Here is a 14,491-nt window from a genome sequence, read left to right on the forward strand (position 1 = left end):
CTGTTGATACAACGATGAAGCCAGGAAACTAACAAGAGGTTTAAAGTGGGTGTTAAGTACATATAAACCTCGATAGTTTAGTCATATTTTCAGTAAATGTGTGAAACGGAATATAATCGTATTCTATTGATAGAAAAATGATATCAAACAGATTGCAAAGATTTTCTTTGTCATTCGCTTAATAATAACAGTTATTCATATCAGCGACATCTATTGGAAAGAATAAATAGTATTTCATCTTTAGTTCTTTATGTAGATGTCGTCTAAATAAACAAATTTCGCTTTAGGAGTCACACATAATCAAAGGTAAGGTTGAGTAATTAACGTAAAAAATGGTTGAATACCTATTTTCAAACAAGGTAAAGCCTATAGTATAATTTAGACTTTGGTATAACCCCATTTTAGTAGTAACTATTTATAACGATTATATTATGTTGAAATTGATTTCATAAAGATTCTTCAGAGATTAAAAATTCTCATTTATTAATTATACAAAGTAAATTATTTGTTTCTGCCAATACTTCACAGTTCTGTTAAGCCTGTATTTATTTTTTGTACGTCAACTGTCAGTTGTCAGCTATCAAAAGTATATTTTGAAGTCAGAAGGCTCGGTACTCAGTTAAGTGCGAATTGTGTTGTTTACCTCGCACATTTTGCTTTCACTAGCGAATGTTTACATTTATAATTGCTCCTTAGCACTATTGATTTAGTGAACATGGCTGAAGACTTAAAAAGGACTAAGCTTTGTGTAAGAGAGCTGCAAAACGTATTGTGTGCCATTCGGAGCCTTGCTACTTCCTCGGCTACCAGTGTTCTACAATCTACTCGCATTTTAGTTTCGGTCATCGAAGTGTAACAACGTCTCCGTTATTATCAAAACAATGTTATCGAGTTCGTATCTAACATTGATATATAAAAGGCGATAATGTAATTAGTTTTGTGCGGTAATAAAACGAAATTGTGAACTAAATAAGTGTGTGGACCGGTTTAAGATATATTTGTAAAAATGAGACATGCATTCGACCGAAATGCAAAAAAGTGTATCAGTGCAAGTAGATAGTGATTTCGCGCTTTTTCTACCCGGTGGTGTGTACGAAATTAAAAAAATGGAACCAAGATCGAAATTACGAAAAGTGATTCTATTTTGCTTATTGCTCTCCCTGTTTGGGATGGTGGCATTTGGATACTTCTGCCCAGATCAGGTTAGTTCATAAAAAATAATGTTAATTAGCGAAATTATCAAATTGCAATACTGTTTATACTTTATAGTGAGTAATTATCTTTTTTTATTTTGTTATATATGAAGTTAAAAAAATATTTTGCATACATTATTTGAATTCAAGAGATTTCATGTTAGTTACTGACTAATTGCAGTAATTGTGCTCTAACTCATAGATATTATTGGATAATATATTTTTCCTTATAAATCTTTTAAAATTATGTATTTAGAAAATTTCTTAAGAGACAAATTTTATATGTAAGCAATTATTTATATTTTATTTAAATACATGGATTGCTTTTGCAACCCAACTTGATATCATTATTAGCTGTATAAGTTGTAAAAAAATATTTTTTTAATCTATTGTAGAATAAGATAACATTGAAGAAAGGCCATAAGTACACTTTAAGTGTTTTTAACACTTGTGATATTGTACACAACTTCTTACAAAATTTAATTTTAATCTTAAATTAAATAAATTATTTACTTACCAAGCACCATATTATTTAATTTTTATTTATAAATCTAGTTTAAAACCTATGTTAGTGATAGTAAAGGTCTTAAAAAAATAAAGTTTCTTACTTGCCCATATGTAATATACCTATATCATTTTATGATGACAGTAATAAAAAAATAATTAAGTATCTATCTAGTCTATTAAGTGCATCACAGTACTTTTAACACTGGTAGCATTTACTCTTGTTTGTATTGCTATGTTTTAAGCCGTGTGAGGATCTATGGAGTTGCTGATGTTACTTAAATAAATAATTATTTTTTTGTATAAAAAAAACTTTACTGTGAACATAAAATATGTTCAAAGGTCTTAGAAATAGTAAAGATGTTATGTTAAGTGATGTAAAGATGTAAAGGAGTATACATATATAAATCATTATAATCTAAGTTAAAACATAGCTTGTTATAATATGATTTGGATAAATAAAAAGAAGTTTATACTTTGATTATGTTGCAATGCAAATTGTTTTAAAATAAAAACATTGTGTATTATATTTTCAAAATTACTTGTGATTTTTTTAAAAAATAGTTCTAGTTATTACACATTGGTAATGCATCATTATTCCTTTTGCAATAAGTTCATTAAACATTCTACTTCAATGATTTTATTAATTGACAGTAACATACTAACACATTTAAAATTGTTCTAAGTATAAATTTGAATAGAGAATGTGTTTCCCGAGTTGGTAGGAAAACCGGTTCATTGTATTTACAATCTAGGTCCATGAATGAGATGTCTCTTAACAAGTCACAGTAACAGTGACTCCGCTAATTAAAAGGGGTGGCATACAAATGGTATACATTTGTCTTGCTCAACAAATGATTAGCAAAGGTTTCTTTTGACATTGCTAATTTAATGATGTCTTTGACTCTAATTTCTGTCACAGTTTTTTTGGTCTATGGTAGAATTATTTTGCATATCTGTGAGTACTTATATCTACACCTATTTTAGTCATAATTCTCTCAGTTATGATTAACTAAACAGTTATGGTTACCTGCAGATGAAGTTTTGTATGATGTATCGAAAAATAAATTACTTAACTTACATGCAATATTTTTTTTAAGAATCAGCCGTTTCTCAGACGAACATGAGTACATGACATGTGTCTGTCCTGTCAAAATACAACAAACTTTTGACAGAAGAAAAATCGAACTGTGTAATTTTTTTTAACGATGCTCCGGATATTTGGATTCAAGAGTACACTGCCCTGTGGTCGTTCCTATGTACCAGATGACCTGACAGACTCTGGATTATTCTCGATTGTTGGTATGACTTGACTAATTAACCCATAGTCTTATTCAATATTCACGTGTTTCTTTACGTCAAACAATATGTAAATAAAACACGACTGAAATTTCGTTATGTAGCTTATATAAAAGTTTAAAGTTTATGACTCAAATTAATGAAAACGTTGAGTGCGTTCCGGGATATGAAATAAATAATAAATATAAATTTCATTATTTGACTTAAAAACAAATTACATTCATATACAATATTCACTGTGGTAAACCTTATACTTAATATACTTCTATGAGCACTAGCGTTTAAACTAGACCGAGCCTGGATCTTAAACGCTAGTTTCTTCCAGTGTCATTAAGAAGTTAATTGTAATGTGGTGTGTGGTGTGGTCTGGTACATCAGCATGATTGGATTCTCCAATAACTCGTCGGAAAGCGTGTATACGCATTTATTTTTGTATATAAAATTATGCTGTAAATAAGATTCGAGAATCCACTAGTTATATACCTGCAGCTGAGTTTTATCATCGGTCGTGAGAGCGGAATACGTAATTCCACTCGTCGTTCGACAACTTAGCGTATGTGGAACCAGCTACTTACAAGTATCTCTGAAGCGAAGGACTTGGAGAAAAGAGCGAATTTTTTAAAAGACGGGCAATGCACATGCAAGCCTTCTTTGCACTTGCAACACTGGGACACTTGTCCATGAAATAAAAAAAAATACGTTTATTTTGGAACATAAGATCATCATGGTATCACTTATTCCACCTCATTAAATTCGAGCCTGTAGGCATCCCTACTCATCGGCGAAGAAGACAGAGGGTGTTGGCCGAGAGAAAAAGCCGGCGTAAAAGCTTTCGGTACTCTTTTGAGCGAGTTTTACTAAGGTAAAATGAGCCTACTGCCCGTCTGCCCCTGTTCTATAAAGTATATGTTTATATGGAATATAAGATACAGGTAAGGCCACGTCATTAAATTTGTCTCGGTAGGCTACGCATCAGCAAAGAAGGCAGAGGGTAGGCCAAGAGAAAAGCTCGTGTAGAAAACTCTTTTAAAATATAAAATTACCATATGACTATGGCAGACATAGATAGATAAGAGTAGAAGAAAAGAGTATACGGTCCGCTCTTTATTTGTATTAAATTACAAAACTCATATTAAAATTAATATGAAAATGTTTATATGATCTTTTGACTTTTAGTTTAGTATATTAATGTCGCTTCAACAACTCCCAAGTGAACATATTATGTGAAATATGTAGTTGTAACCAGTTCAAACAAATGTTGGAATTAATATTTGAGTTTGATGTTCTAGGGTTTTGTGTGTGCACAATTTCATAAAACATACTTACATCCTTGATATTGGCGTCAGATAACATTGATAAATTTTCCAAATAGAAATAGGGGGTCGTTCAATTACGTAAAATTTATATGGGGGGAGGGAGTCGTTTGAATTTTTTTTTTGATTACGTCCGGGATGAGGATCTCACGCTGAAGCCACTAACGCCCAAACCCAATACCCTACCTCAATCCATACTTGACCATCCGAGCAAGACATCTTCATCATCTAAATATTGATAAAAGTTTGCTTATAACTAATAAATAACTAATAAATAATAATCGACGGATTGTAATAGCCATCTGTCGATACAAGCTATCCATAGTACGTTGAATCGCACATACACCGATTCAACGATAGACGTTTGTATGAAAATGACAGTTAAACTGTGCCATTTTGTCTTAACATTACTTACACCAGTTTTTAAAATAATTATTATTATTTTTTTTTTTTTTTAAAAGCTATTTGTTATGTTTTAAACATAGACATTTATATTTTAATATCATTTGTACGGTTTTATTTACTTTATTTGGTTTATATTGATTTGCAAAGAGATTCTATCCATCGGCAAAAATGGATTGTGTTAGGGTTTGGTTATAGGGATGCAGATAGGAGATCGATCGACTGTCACGATCTGATCTCAGATTGTTTTCTATCAGATATTGTGGATTAATTATTGGGTTCGGGCGTAAGCCACCACTGATCGTTACAGTAAATCTACTGTATGTTCAGTGCACATGTTGATTGATGTCTATATAGGGTGTGGTTTGGCTGCTATTGTGTAAGGCATATTAATGGACAGGATAACACCTGGGCTTGTTCAGATATGTAGGTTTGTGACGTGACAACTTCTTATAATTCGATGGAGCCGGCTGCACGCACGAAAAAACATGACGCATGCGGCGTTACCTCCCTCTGAGGCGTTCCATTTAAGGCTCGAAGTGTAAGCGGGACGCGGAACGAGCCACAAAGAGGCACAATCGGTCTCCGCGTTTGCCAGCGTTAGTTCGTTAAAAATTACATAAATATATTCATGCGTGATTTCTATTTAAGTACCTCCTTCTCTATATACATACAAAATATCTATCAAATAAATAAAATTAAAATTTTCTTTTAAATATTGCAACCATTCCATCAGTATTTACTTATGACGTTGTCACGTTCAGCTATCGTCAGTAAACCGACTTCCAACGGCCTTATTACTTAAACGGCAGGTAACGCACTCGCGAGCCCTCTGGTGTTGAGTGTCCATGGGCGGCGGTATCACTTAACATCAGGTGAGCTTCCTTCTTCTGTTTGCCCCCTGTTCTAGAAAAAAAATATTAAGAAGTCATGTGGAACATGGTGTAAATGTTTGCAGTTTCTTACAAACATGACGGAGAGTTTATTACCAGTTCTTCCGTTTTTCGCCATTGATAAGAGAACTGGCAGTAAATGTAAAATTAGAAACATTTACGTATTTCTTTTATTGACGTTCATAAGTGTACATTGTGTTACCTACATGAATAAATGATTTTGAATTTTGGTTTTTTTTTATAGAAGGGGGGGGCTCTATATCTATATGAATGAACTATTTTGAATTTGACTGACTTGTATATCCTACTTGCCAACCGCTTCTCATCTTCCACTTGGCCATACCAAGCATTTCCTTTTGTATCCTTATTTCGTTCTCTTTTAACTCAGGTCTTGTTATATGAGATCTAAGATACTAAACTAAATGTCATGACAAAGTATAAATATACCAACTGAAAGTGGTCGGCCTTTATAGATGTGAGCTATAATGACAAAAGCAAATTGTGTTGAATTCTTAGATTATATCTTATGTTATTGATAAACTATTTTTGGATTGGAAGCATTAATACGCAATTATGGACATTTGAAGGTTTGGAAATTGGGATATCTGCTTATCACCAAATTGTTTCAATGGAAATCTAATAAACATATATAAGAAATTAATTAAATTTAATAATAGTAATAGTTTAATCATTTCGTTAAGTTTTGGTTTGTCCATCGTTGGACATAGGCCTCCTCCATCTGGTTCCACTTGCGTCCGCCGATTAATTAAAAATAGAATAGAATTAAAGAAATTAATTAGAAAAACGCAAGTGACAACTTCATAATTGTTGGTGACTTTAATCTTCCTAACATTAGTTGGTCTCCCTCGGGACCTATTATTTTAAAACAAGGAACGACCCATTTACAAGAAATCTCCGAAGATTTTATAAATAAGTTACATTCTTCTGGCCTGACACAGCATAATTTTATTTCCAATACTTGTAACAACGTATTGGATTTAATATTGAGTAACGTCTCTCTAGATAGTACCAGAGCTGATATAGCATTGGTTAAGCCCGATATGCATCATCCCTGTTTGAGTATAGATGCAACTGACTTACTTCTACGCAAAATGTCTCCAAAAGTAGATCTGAAGTATAATTTCTACCGCGCTAACTATAATGCTATCAATCAGGAACTAAGCAAGGTCAACTGGACGCAGCTTCTAAATGGAGATACTATTGACGAAGTAACTGCAAAGTTTTACGATATTCTGAATAAAATTATTGTAAATTATGTCCCAATGAGTCGTAATACTTGTAATAATAAGTACCCCGTGTGGTACTCCAAATCTCTGATACATGTTATCAAGGATAAACTAAAAGCTCACAGACGTTGGAAAATGTATAAGAACCCGCGGGACTATGATGAATTTTCATTGTTACGTAGTAGGCAAAAGCGTTTATCCAAAAAGTGCATGCTATCTTATGAACAGCATATACAAGATAGCATGGCTAAAAATCCTAAGGCGTTGTGGTCATATTTAAGAAATAAGAGGCAAGGTAAATCTGAGTACCCAAGCATGCTAGTTCTTGGCGATGTTTCATACAAATCGGAACCTGAGATTTGTGATGGTTTTAACAAATTCTTCAACAGCGTCTTTCACTCTCCCAGCGATACTTATGATCTACCTGACTTACCCGAGTCAGATGTTATATATAACAACATTTACATAACGGAACATGATGTCTTTAAAGCTATAACAAAATTAAATATAGATAAGGGTCCAGGTAGTGATGGAATACCTGCAGTTTTCCTACAAAGATGTAGTAAGGAACTTGCAACACCACTATCATATATCTATAATTTGTCCCTTAACACATTCTGTGCATTTCCTTTAAAATGGAAAGAAGCACATGTCGTTCCAATTCATAAAAAAGGCTCCAAAAATAAAATTGACCACTATAGACCAATCTCAATTCTTAATTCTTTTAGCAAACTATTCGAAAAACTAGTCCATAATGTTATAAGTCCATTAATCTCTAAACAACTACCGGAACAACAACACGGCTTTACTAAAAATCGTTCAACTATTTCTAACTTAACTATTTTTACTGACTATATACTGCGAGGCATGGATGAGGGCGAACAAATTGATGCTATCTACACGGATATAGAAAAAGCTTTTGATCGTGTTGATCACATTATCCTTTTACATAAGCTTTTCTCCCTTGGAATACGTGGCGATCTTTACCGATGGATAAAGTCATACATAACTAACAGACGACAAGCAACAGTAATATGCGGGTACAAAAGCATGTTCACTAACATTACATCAGGAGTACCCCAAGGGTCAATACTTGGGCCGTTATTATTTAATGCTTATTTATACGATATAAAATACTGTTTTCACTTTTCCAAACATCTTATGTTCGCGGATGACAAAAAAATTTTCTTAAGAATACAATCTATAGATAACTGCAATCAAATTCAACAAGATCTTAATAGACTAGAAATATATTACAAACAAAATAAACTTACAATAAATATAAACAAATGTAATAAGATAACTTTTTCACGTAAAAACAAAAAAATACAATATGTTTACAAAATCAATAACATCCCCATTAAACAAGTAAAATTAGTTAAAGACCTTGGAATATTATTAGATGAAAAAATGGGTCTATCAGAACATATCGATAACATAACAGGCAAAGCGTATAAGCAGTTAGGGTTTGTCAAGCGGTCATGCAAGACATTTCAAAATATAAATTGCATAAAAACCCTTTATTTTGCATATGTCAGAAGCGTGCTGGAGTACGCAAGTATTATTTGGTCTCCGTATTATGTAAAATACAAAAAAGCTGTGGAAGGTGTGCAAAAAAAGTTTGTCAAATTTCTTTGTTACAAGGGGTATAGGGGTTTTGATGGTTATACTGATTCTTGCTCATATTTTAATTTAGACTCGCTAGAATATCGACGGAGTCAGCAAGACTTGTTCTTTTTACATGCTATTCTTAATGGGCGGATAGACAGCCCCTATTTGCTATCATTAATTACATTTAAAATTCCTCCTGTGTATGCGACAAGATACTCAAAATTGTTCAGTGTGCCTCGCACGAAGTCGAATTACCTGCGTAATTCTCCAATGTTTAGGGTTATGTCGAATTATGACAACCATTTTCAAGACATTGATATCTTCTACCCCAATAAGAGAGATGTGAAGAAGTGCCTGGAGAAGCGGGAAGACTCCGATTTTTTTTTTTAAGTAGCTGTTTTTTTTTAAGAAGTAGATATTAATAAATTCTTAGTTAAATTTGTTGCTTTTTTTTAATTTTGCAGTTTTTAATTTTATTCTTTTGTTTTTCTTTTAAATGACACTCTGTCTTTTAATGCTTGTTTACTGTTTTTATTTAATCTGTGTAATCTGTTTTGGCTTTGTGTATTGTATTTGTGTTTTGTATAATAATATGTGTTAAGCAGCTGTTGATTACTTATTATTAAATAAATAAATAAACATAAATATACAGTATTCAATTATAGAATTGCTTGAGTTCATAGCAATTCTATGAGAGAAACTATGAGAATTTGTATAAAGGAAGTAGCGAGTCAAATTTGAGAAACACTCTGCGCCCGACCGTCGTCCCGTGCGGACGTCTGCTCCAGTGCTCTCTCGCTCGCTCCGTGTGAGTCATCGCCGCTTGCCACTGTGTACAGTGCGCACGCGCTCTCCGACTGCTGCCTTTGCCGCCTGCTGCGCTCTCATTGGTCGCTTCGCGCCTTCGGTGGACAACGGGCTTTGAAGGCTGCAATTTATGATCGCGGGTTTACCTGCGGCCGCTCAGATAGCCACCTAACGGTGCCAAACGGTTATCTGTCGGTTAACGCCTTGTGCGGGAGTGTTTTGTCCGGGGTGCAATCACCGTGCCTTTTTCAAGGCGCGTAACAGCCCCTCCGCTTCCTCCAAGTCCTGTTGGCGGCCGGGCCTCTTAGTAGGCACGCGATAGGGAGTAGGTACTCCAACTACTTTCCTTGCAACCGGCTAAAAACAGGTCCACTGTTGGACGGGTCCTGTCACATCCGTAGGGGCTCTATTTACCCAAACTCCTACGGGCTGGTTAGGTCGGTGACAAACCACACCTCCGCTATCACCAGCGGAGACGCATACACGTTAGGGCAAATCACTAGCTTAGGTACTCACTACCAGTAGGCTTAGGTACACACTCGTCGTCAAACTGTTGGCTTCCCGCCTTCAGAATGGCGTCCGAGGACCCACCTGACATGAGCAGTTTAATGCTCTTTTTAAACAAACGTTATCCAGACGTTATTCGGGCCTTTAATGAGTCCGTTGTCGCTGACTCGCCGCGTTCGCCGTCACCGCCGCCGCGTAAGGCGAATAATAATAATGCCTCCGCGAAGGCATCGCGGTTAATTACCGACCAATCCGGTTCTCGCACGCGCATCGATGAATCCGGGTCTCACTCGCGCTCCGACCAAAAAGTCTCTTGCTCGCGTATCGACCAATCCGGTTCTCGCACGCGTCTAGATGATTGCGGTACCACCTCGCGCACCGACCAATCAGGGTCTCGCTCGCGCTCGCGCTCACCGCTCCGTGCGGAAAGCGTAAGCGATGGGTTAATAAGCCAATCACGGCCTTCGTCGCGCATGTCGACTCAATCCGCCCGGGCGGAATCATTAAACGAAACGTCGTCGAACGAGTCAGACGGCTTCGAAACGGTAGGGCGCAAGAAAAAGCGCTCGGCTAAAGGCGGTCCTCCGGCCAAGAGGCCAACTCAGCCCTCAAGCCCTCCTAAGAGGGATCTTAGCTCCCTTTTATCGGGAAAACCCGCGCCGTCCGCTCCCGCGGACCGTATTAAAACACCGCCGCCCGTTTACATTAGGGACAAGGGTGTATGGCCCGCCCTCTCTAAGCTCCTCGACACTAAGTCGATAAATTACAAAGCCCGTACGCTGCGGGATAATTTATGCGTACAGGTGTTTTCATCGGATCACCACCGTTTTTTAACCTCCCACCTTCGCTCTGAAGGTATCGGAGGACATACTTTCCCCCTACCCGAGGAGCGCGTCCTCAGGGTAGTTATCAAGGGCATTCCGAAGGAAATAGACTCCGGGATAGTCCAAACCGACTTAGTTGAGCAAGGGTACCCCGTTAGGGAGGTATTCAGAATGCTCCAACGCACTACCAAAGAAGCGTACGATATGGTACTCGTAGTGCTAGATCTCACGCCGAGCGGGAAAAAGATATTCGGTCTCAGAGAGTGTTGCAAGCTTTCCGGACTGAGGGTCGAAACTCCCCTCAAACATTCATTTACACGACAGTGTCATCGCTGTCAACTCTACGGGCACGCAGCCCGTAACTGTTTCGCCAGGGCGCGTTGCGTTAAGTGCTTAGGCGACCATGGCACCGCGGACTGCAAGCGCACACTTCCGTGCGCCGAGCCGCCGGCGTGCGTGCTTTGCGGGCAACAGGGGCACCCAGCGAATTATCGCGGTTGTCCTCGAGCCCCCAAGGCACATAAGCCGGCGTCTAGGCGCGCGGCGGGGCGTGACGCGGCCCGCCGTGGCACGGGAGCAAAGCTCACATACGTGCCGGCCCCGCAGCCCGAACATAGTCCCTGGGTCAAGCCCCCGGCAACGGAGGGCCCTCCCCAGCTCACGTCAGAGGCCTTCCCGCCTCTACCAACCAAAGCGGCACCTGCGGCGCCTTCACAGGCGCCAGCGCCAACACCCGCCATAACGGAGAGGACCACCCCTAAGGCGAGCCCTCCTCCTCAAGCCCTCCGCCCTCCCGCGGAGGCATCTGCGGAGTCCGCAAAAGTTCACAGCGCATTTAATCTTGCGCTTAGCGTTGTAGGCGCGTTAGACTTGGATGCCCTGGTTGCATTCCACGAAGCCTATACGTCAGCTAAAGATGTGTCCGCTAAGGTTGACATCGTTTCTCAGCATGCCCTGCTACTACAATCCGTGCGGCAATTTGTACAATCTAACACACCGAAATAGCTACGACCACGTCTAGGGTCAAGGCTCGATCGCTGTCCGTAGTGACATTTAACGCAAACGGTTTCAAGCCGCAGGCAGATTTGGTCCGAGATTTCCTCGTTCGCCACCAAATAGATATTTTCCTCGTACAGGAAACGTTTCTTAAACCCAGCGTCCGCGCACCTAGATTTGCGAATTACGTCGCGGTTAGAAACGACCGATCTACGGCGAAAGGCGGAACGCTCATCTACTATAGACGTGCGCTTCACTGCTCGCCGCTAGACCCGCCGTCGCTAACAAACATAGAGTGCTCTGTGTTACGCGTGGCTATGACCGGTCATCAGCCGATTATTATCGCGTCGGTGTATCTCCCTCCATCTAAGGACATCCTAGAGAGCGATCTCAGGACTCTGTTTGCGCTGGGCCCCTCGGTCTTATTGGTCGGGGATCTCAATAGCAAGCACGGGGACTGGAATAGCTCAAAAGAAAACCCTAACGGGCGAGCCCTCAGTAGGCTTATTGACGTGCTCAATTTCAATGTCATAGCCCCCATTCAACCGACTCGTCGCGGCATAACTTGTAACGGCCTTCTCTCAACGGACGTCTTAGACGTAGCGGTTCTACGAAACGTAGCACTACAGCCGCGTAGCGTAGAAGTACTACACGAATTAGACTCAGACCATTTCCCGGTTCAATTTGAATTCGGCCCACCTAATACCCAAGAGAAGAGGTACAAGTCCATTGTCGACTGGCAGAAGCTAGACGAGGCCCTCAAGCCCGTCGAAACTTCTGACCTCTCTAACATCCCCGACGATTTAGTCTCGTCCGCTCACGCGTTAGACGCGATCTCCTCGGTCACAAATTACATTCAGACCAAGGTCGCCGAATCGTCCCGGAAGGTCCCAGATGAGTTCGCTCAACGCTGGGAGCTTCCCCCGGACGCGAGGCGTCTGTTGACCGAGAAGAACGCGGCGACTCGCGCCTTCGCCAGAGCGCCGACCGACGATAATCGCAGAGCACTCCGCGCCTCGCAGCGCCGAGTCAAAGAGCGCATGCGTGAAATAAGAAACGAACGCTGGGACCGTCTTACCAGCGAATTGTCACCTTCGCATACGGCCTATTGGTCTCTCGCGCGTTCCCTTAAAACCGATACGGTGGCTTCTATGCCCCCTCTCAAGCGTCCAAATCTGCCTGACGCATTCGATGACGACGAAAAAGCCGAGTGCTTAGCCGTCAACCTAGTGGAGCAGTGCACGCCGTATCTCGACCATAGCGACCCGACGCACGTCGAACACGTGAACCGCGAAGTCGAACGCATAGTCGCACTGCCCCTCTCTCCCGAGCCGCTACCGCCTACGTCGATCGCCGAGGTCAAAACTCTAATCAAGAGTTCACTGCCTCGTAAATCTCCAGGTCTCGACGCCATCTCGAATAAGGTCCTCCGGTGCCTCCCGCCCCATCTGATATGCTTGCTAGTGGCCATATTCAATTGCCTACTCGAAAACTGCACCTTCCCGGCGCAGTGGAAAGAGGCCATTGTCATAGGTATTCACAAGCCGGGCAAGCCTCGTAACAACCCCACCAGTTACCGCCCTATCAGCCTTCTCAACACGCTGAGCAAGCTGTACGAGAAGGTAGTGAAAAAGCGCCTCCTAGACTATGCCCTAGAGAAGGGGCTCATTCCCGATGAGCAGTTTGGCTTTAGGCCGGCCCACTCGTGCGTCCATCAAGTCCATCGGATCACGGAGCACATCCTTTCAGGGATGAACAGCTCACTGAAACCGAGAGCCACGGGTGCGCTCTTCTTCGACATAGCGAAGGCGTTCGACAAGGTGTGGCACAACGGCTTGATTTACAAGCTCTACCACCTTCAAGTGCCACTGAGACTCGTGCGTATCGTACACGACTTCTTGTCCGACCGTTCAATTCGCTATCGCGTGGAAGGAACGTTATCGTCTCCTCGTCCAATCAGGGCCGGAGTACCGCAAGGCTCGGTCCTTTCGCCCCTTCTCTTCACGCTGTATACCGGCGACATCCCTAGGGCTCCGAATGTGGAGCTAGCCCTCTATGCCGACGACACCGCTCTCTATACCACTCATAAAGACAGAGGTGTCATCGTGGATAGACTCCAGACCGCAACCACGTCGCTAGGCGAATGGTTCCGGAAATGGGGCTTCCAATTAAATCCCGAGAAAAGCGTTGCAGTTCTCTTTGCCAGGGGCAACCCCGGTGCTAACGCTAATACTCGGGAAAAATTTCTCCTCAAAAAAGAGGTCACCCTTTACGGACAAGCCATTCCATGGCAAAAGTCCGTCAAATATCTAGGAGTCACGCTCGACAGCGGCATGTATTTTCGTAAGCATGTAGCCGCCGTTCGCAAGAAGGCCGCTTTTGTCCTCTCTCGCCTCCATTACCTCCTAAATAAAAGGAGTCACATGTCCCTTAGACACAAGGTAACCTTGTACAAGGCCTGCGTCCGACCGTGCATGACTTACGCTAGCGTAGTCTTCGCGCACTGTGCCCCCTCGTACATCCACTCGTTACAGGTGCTACAGTCGCGTTTCATGAGAATTGCGACCGGCGCACCCTTCTACGTGAGAAACGTCGATCTCCACTATGACCTGGAGCTCCCTACCATAGCCCAATGGATGAAGTTGGCGTCCAAACGCCACTTCGACAAGGCTAAACACCATCCCAACCCACTGGTGCGTAAAAGCATCAATTACTACCCCTTCCCGACTAAGAAGGCTCGTAGGAGGCCCCGACACGTACTAACGGATCCGGATGATCCAATCACAGTAGCTAACGATAAATTAAAAGCCGCCCGCGCGGCCAATAATAATAATAGCAACAAACAGAGTAGGGTTAAAAACCGCCTTCACCGGGGAAGGCGAGGACCTCTATTTC

General features: G+C 40.9%; 1 protein-coding gene across 1 annotated transcript in view; it reads left to right on the top strand.

Moving 5' to 3' along the window:
• Positions 1-613: 613 nt before the first annotated feature.
• Positions 614-14,491, top strand: part of LOC111001395 (heparan-sulfate 6-O-sulfotransferase 2) — an 86,901-nt gene continuing 73,023 nt past the window's right edge. Inside the window, exon 1 of the mRNA XM_045633543.1 lies at positions 614-1,202. Coding sequence (XP_045489499.1) covers positions 1,014-1,202 — 189 coding nt within the window. The 5' untranslated portion in view covers positions 614-1,013. The remainder of the gene's footprint in view (positions 1,203-14,491) is intronic.

Source organism: Pieris rapae, chromosome 23, assembly GCF_905147795.1.
Source record: "Pieris rapae chromosome 23, ilPieRapa1.1, whole genome shotgun sequence".
Taxonomy (NCBI): Eukaryota; Metazoa; Arthropoda; class Insecta; order Lepidoptera; family Pieridae; genus Pieris; species Pieris rapae.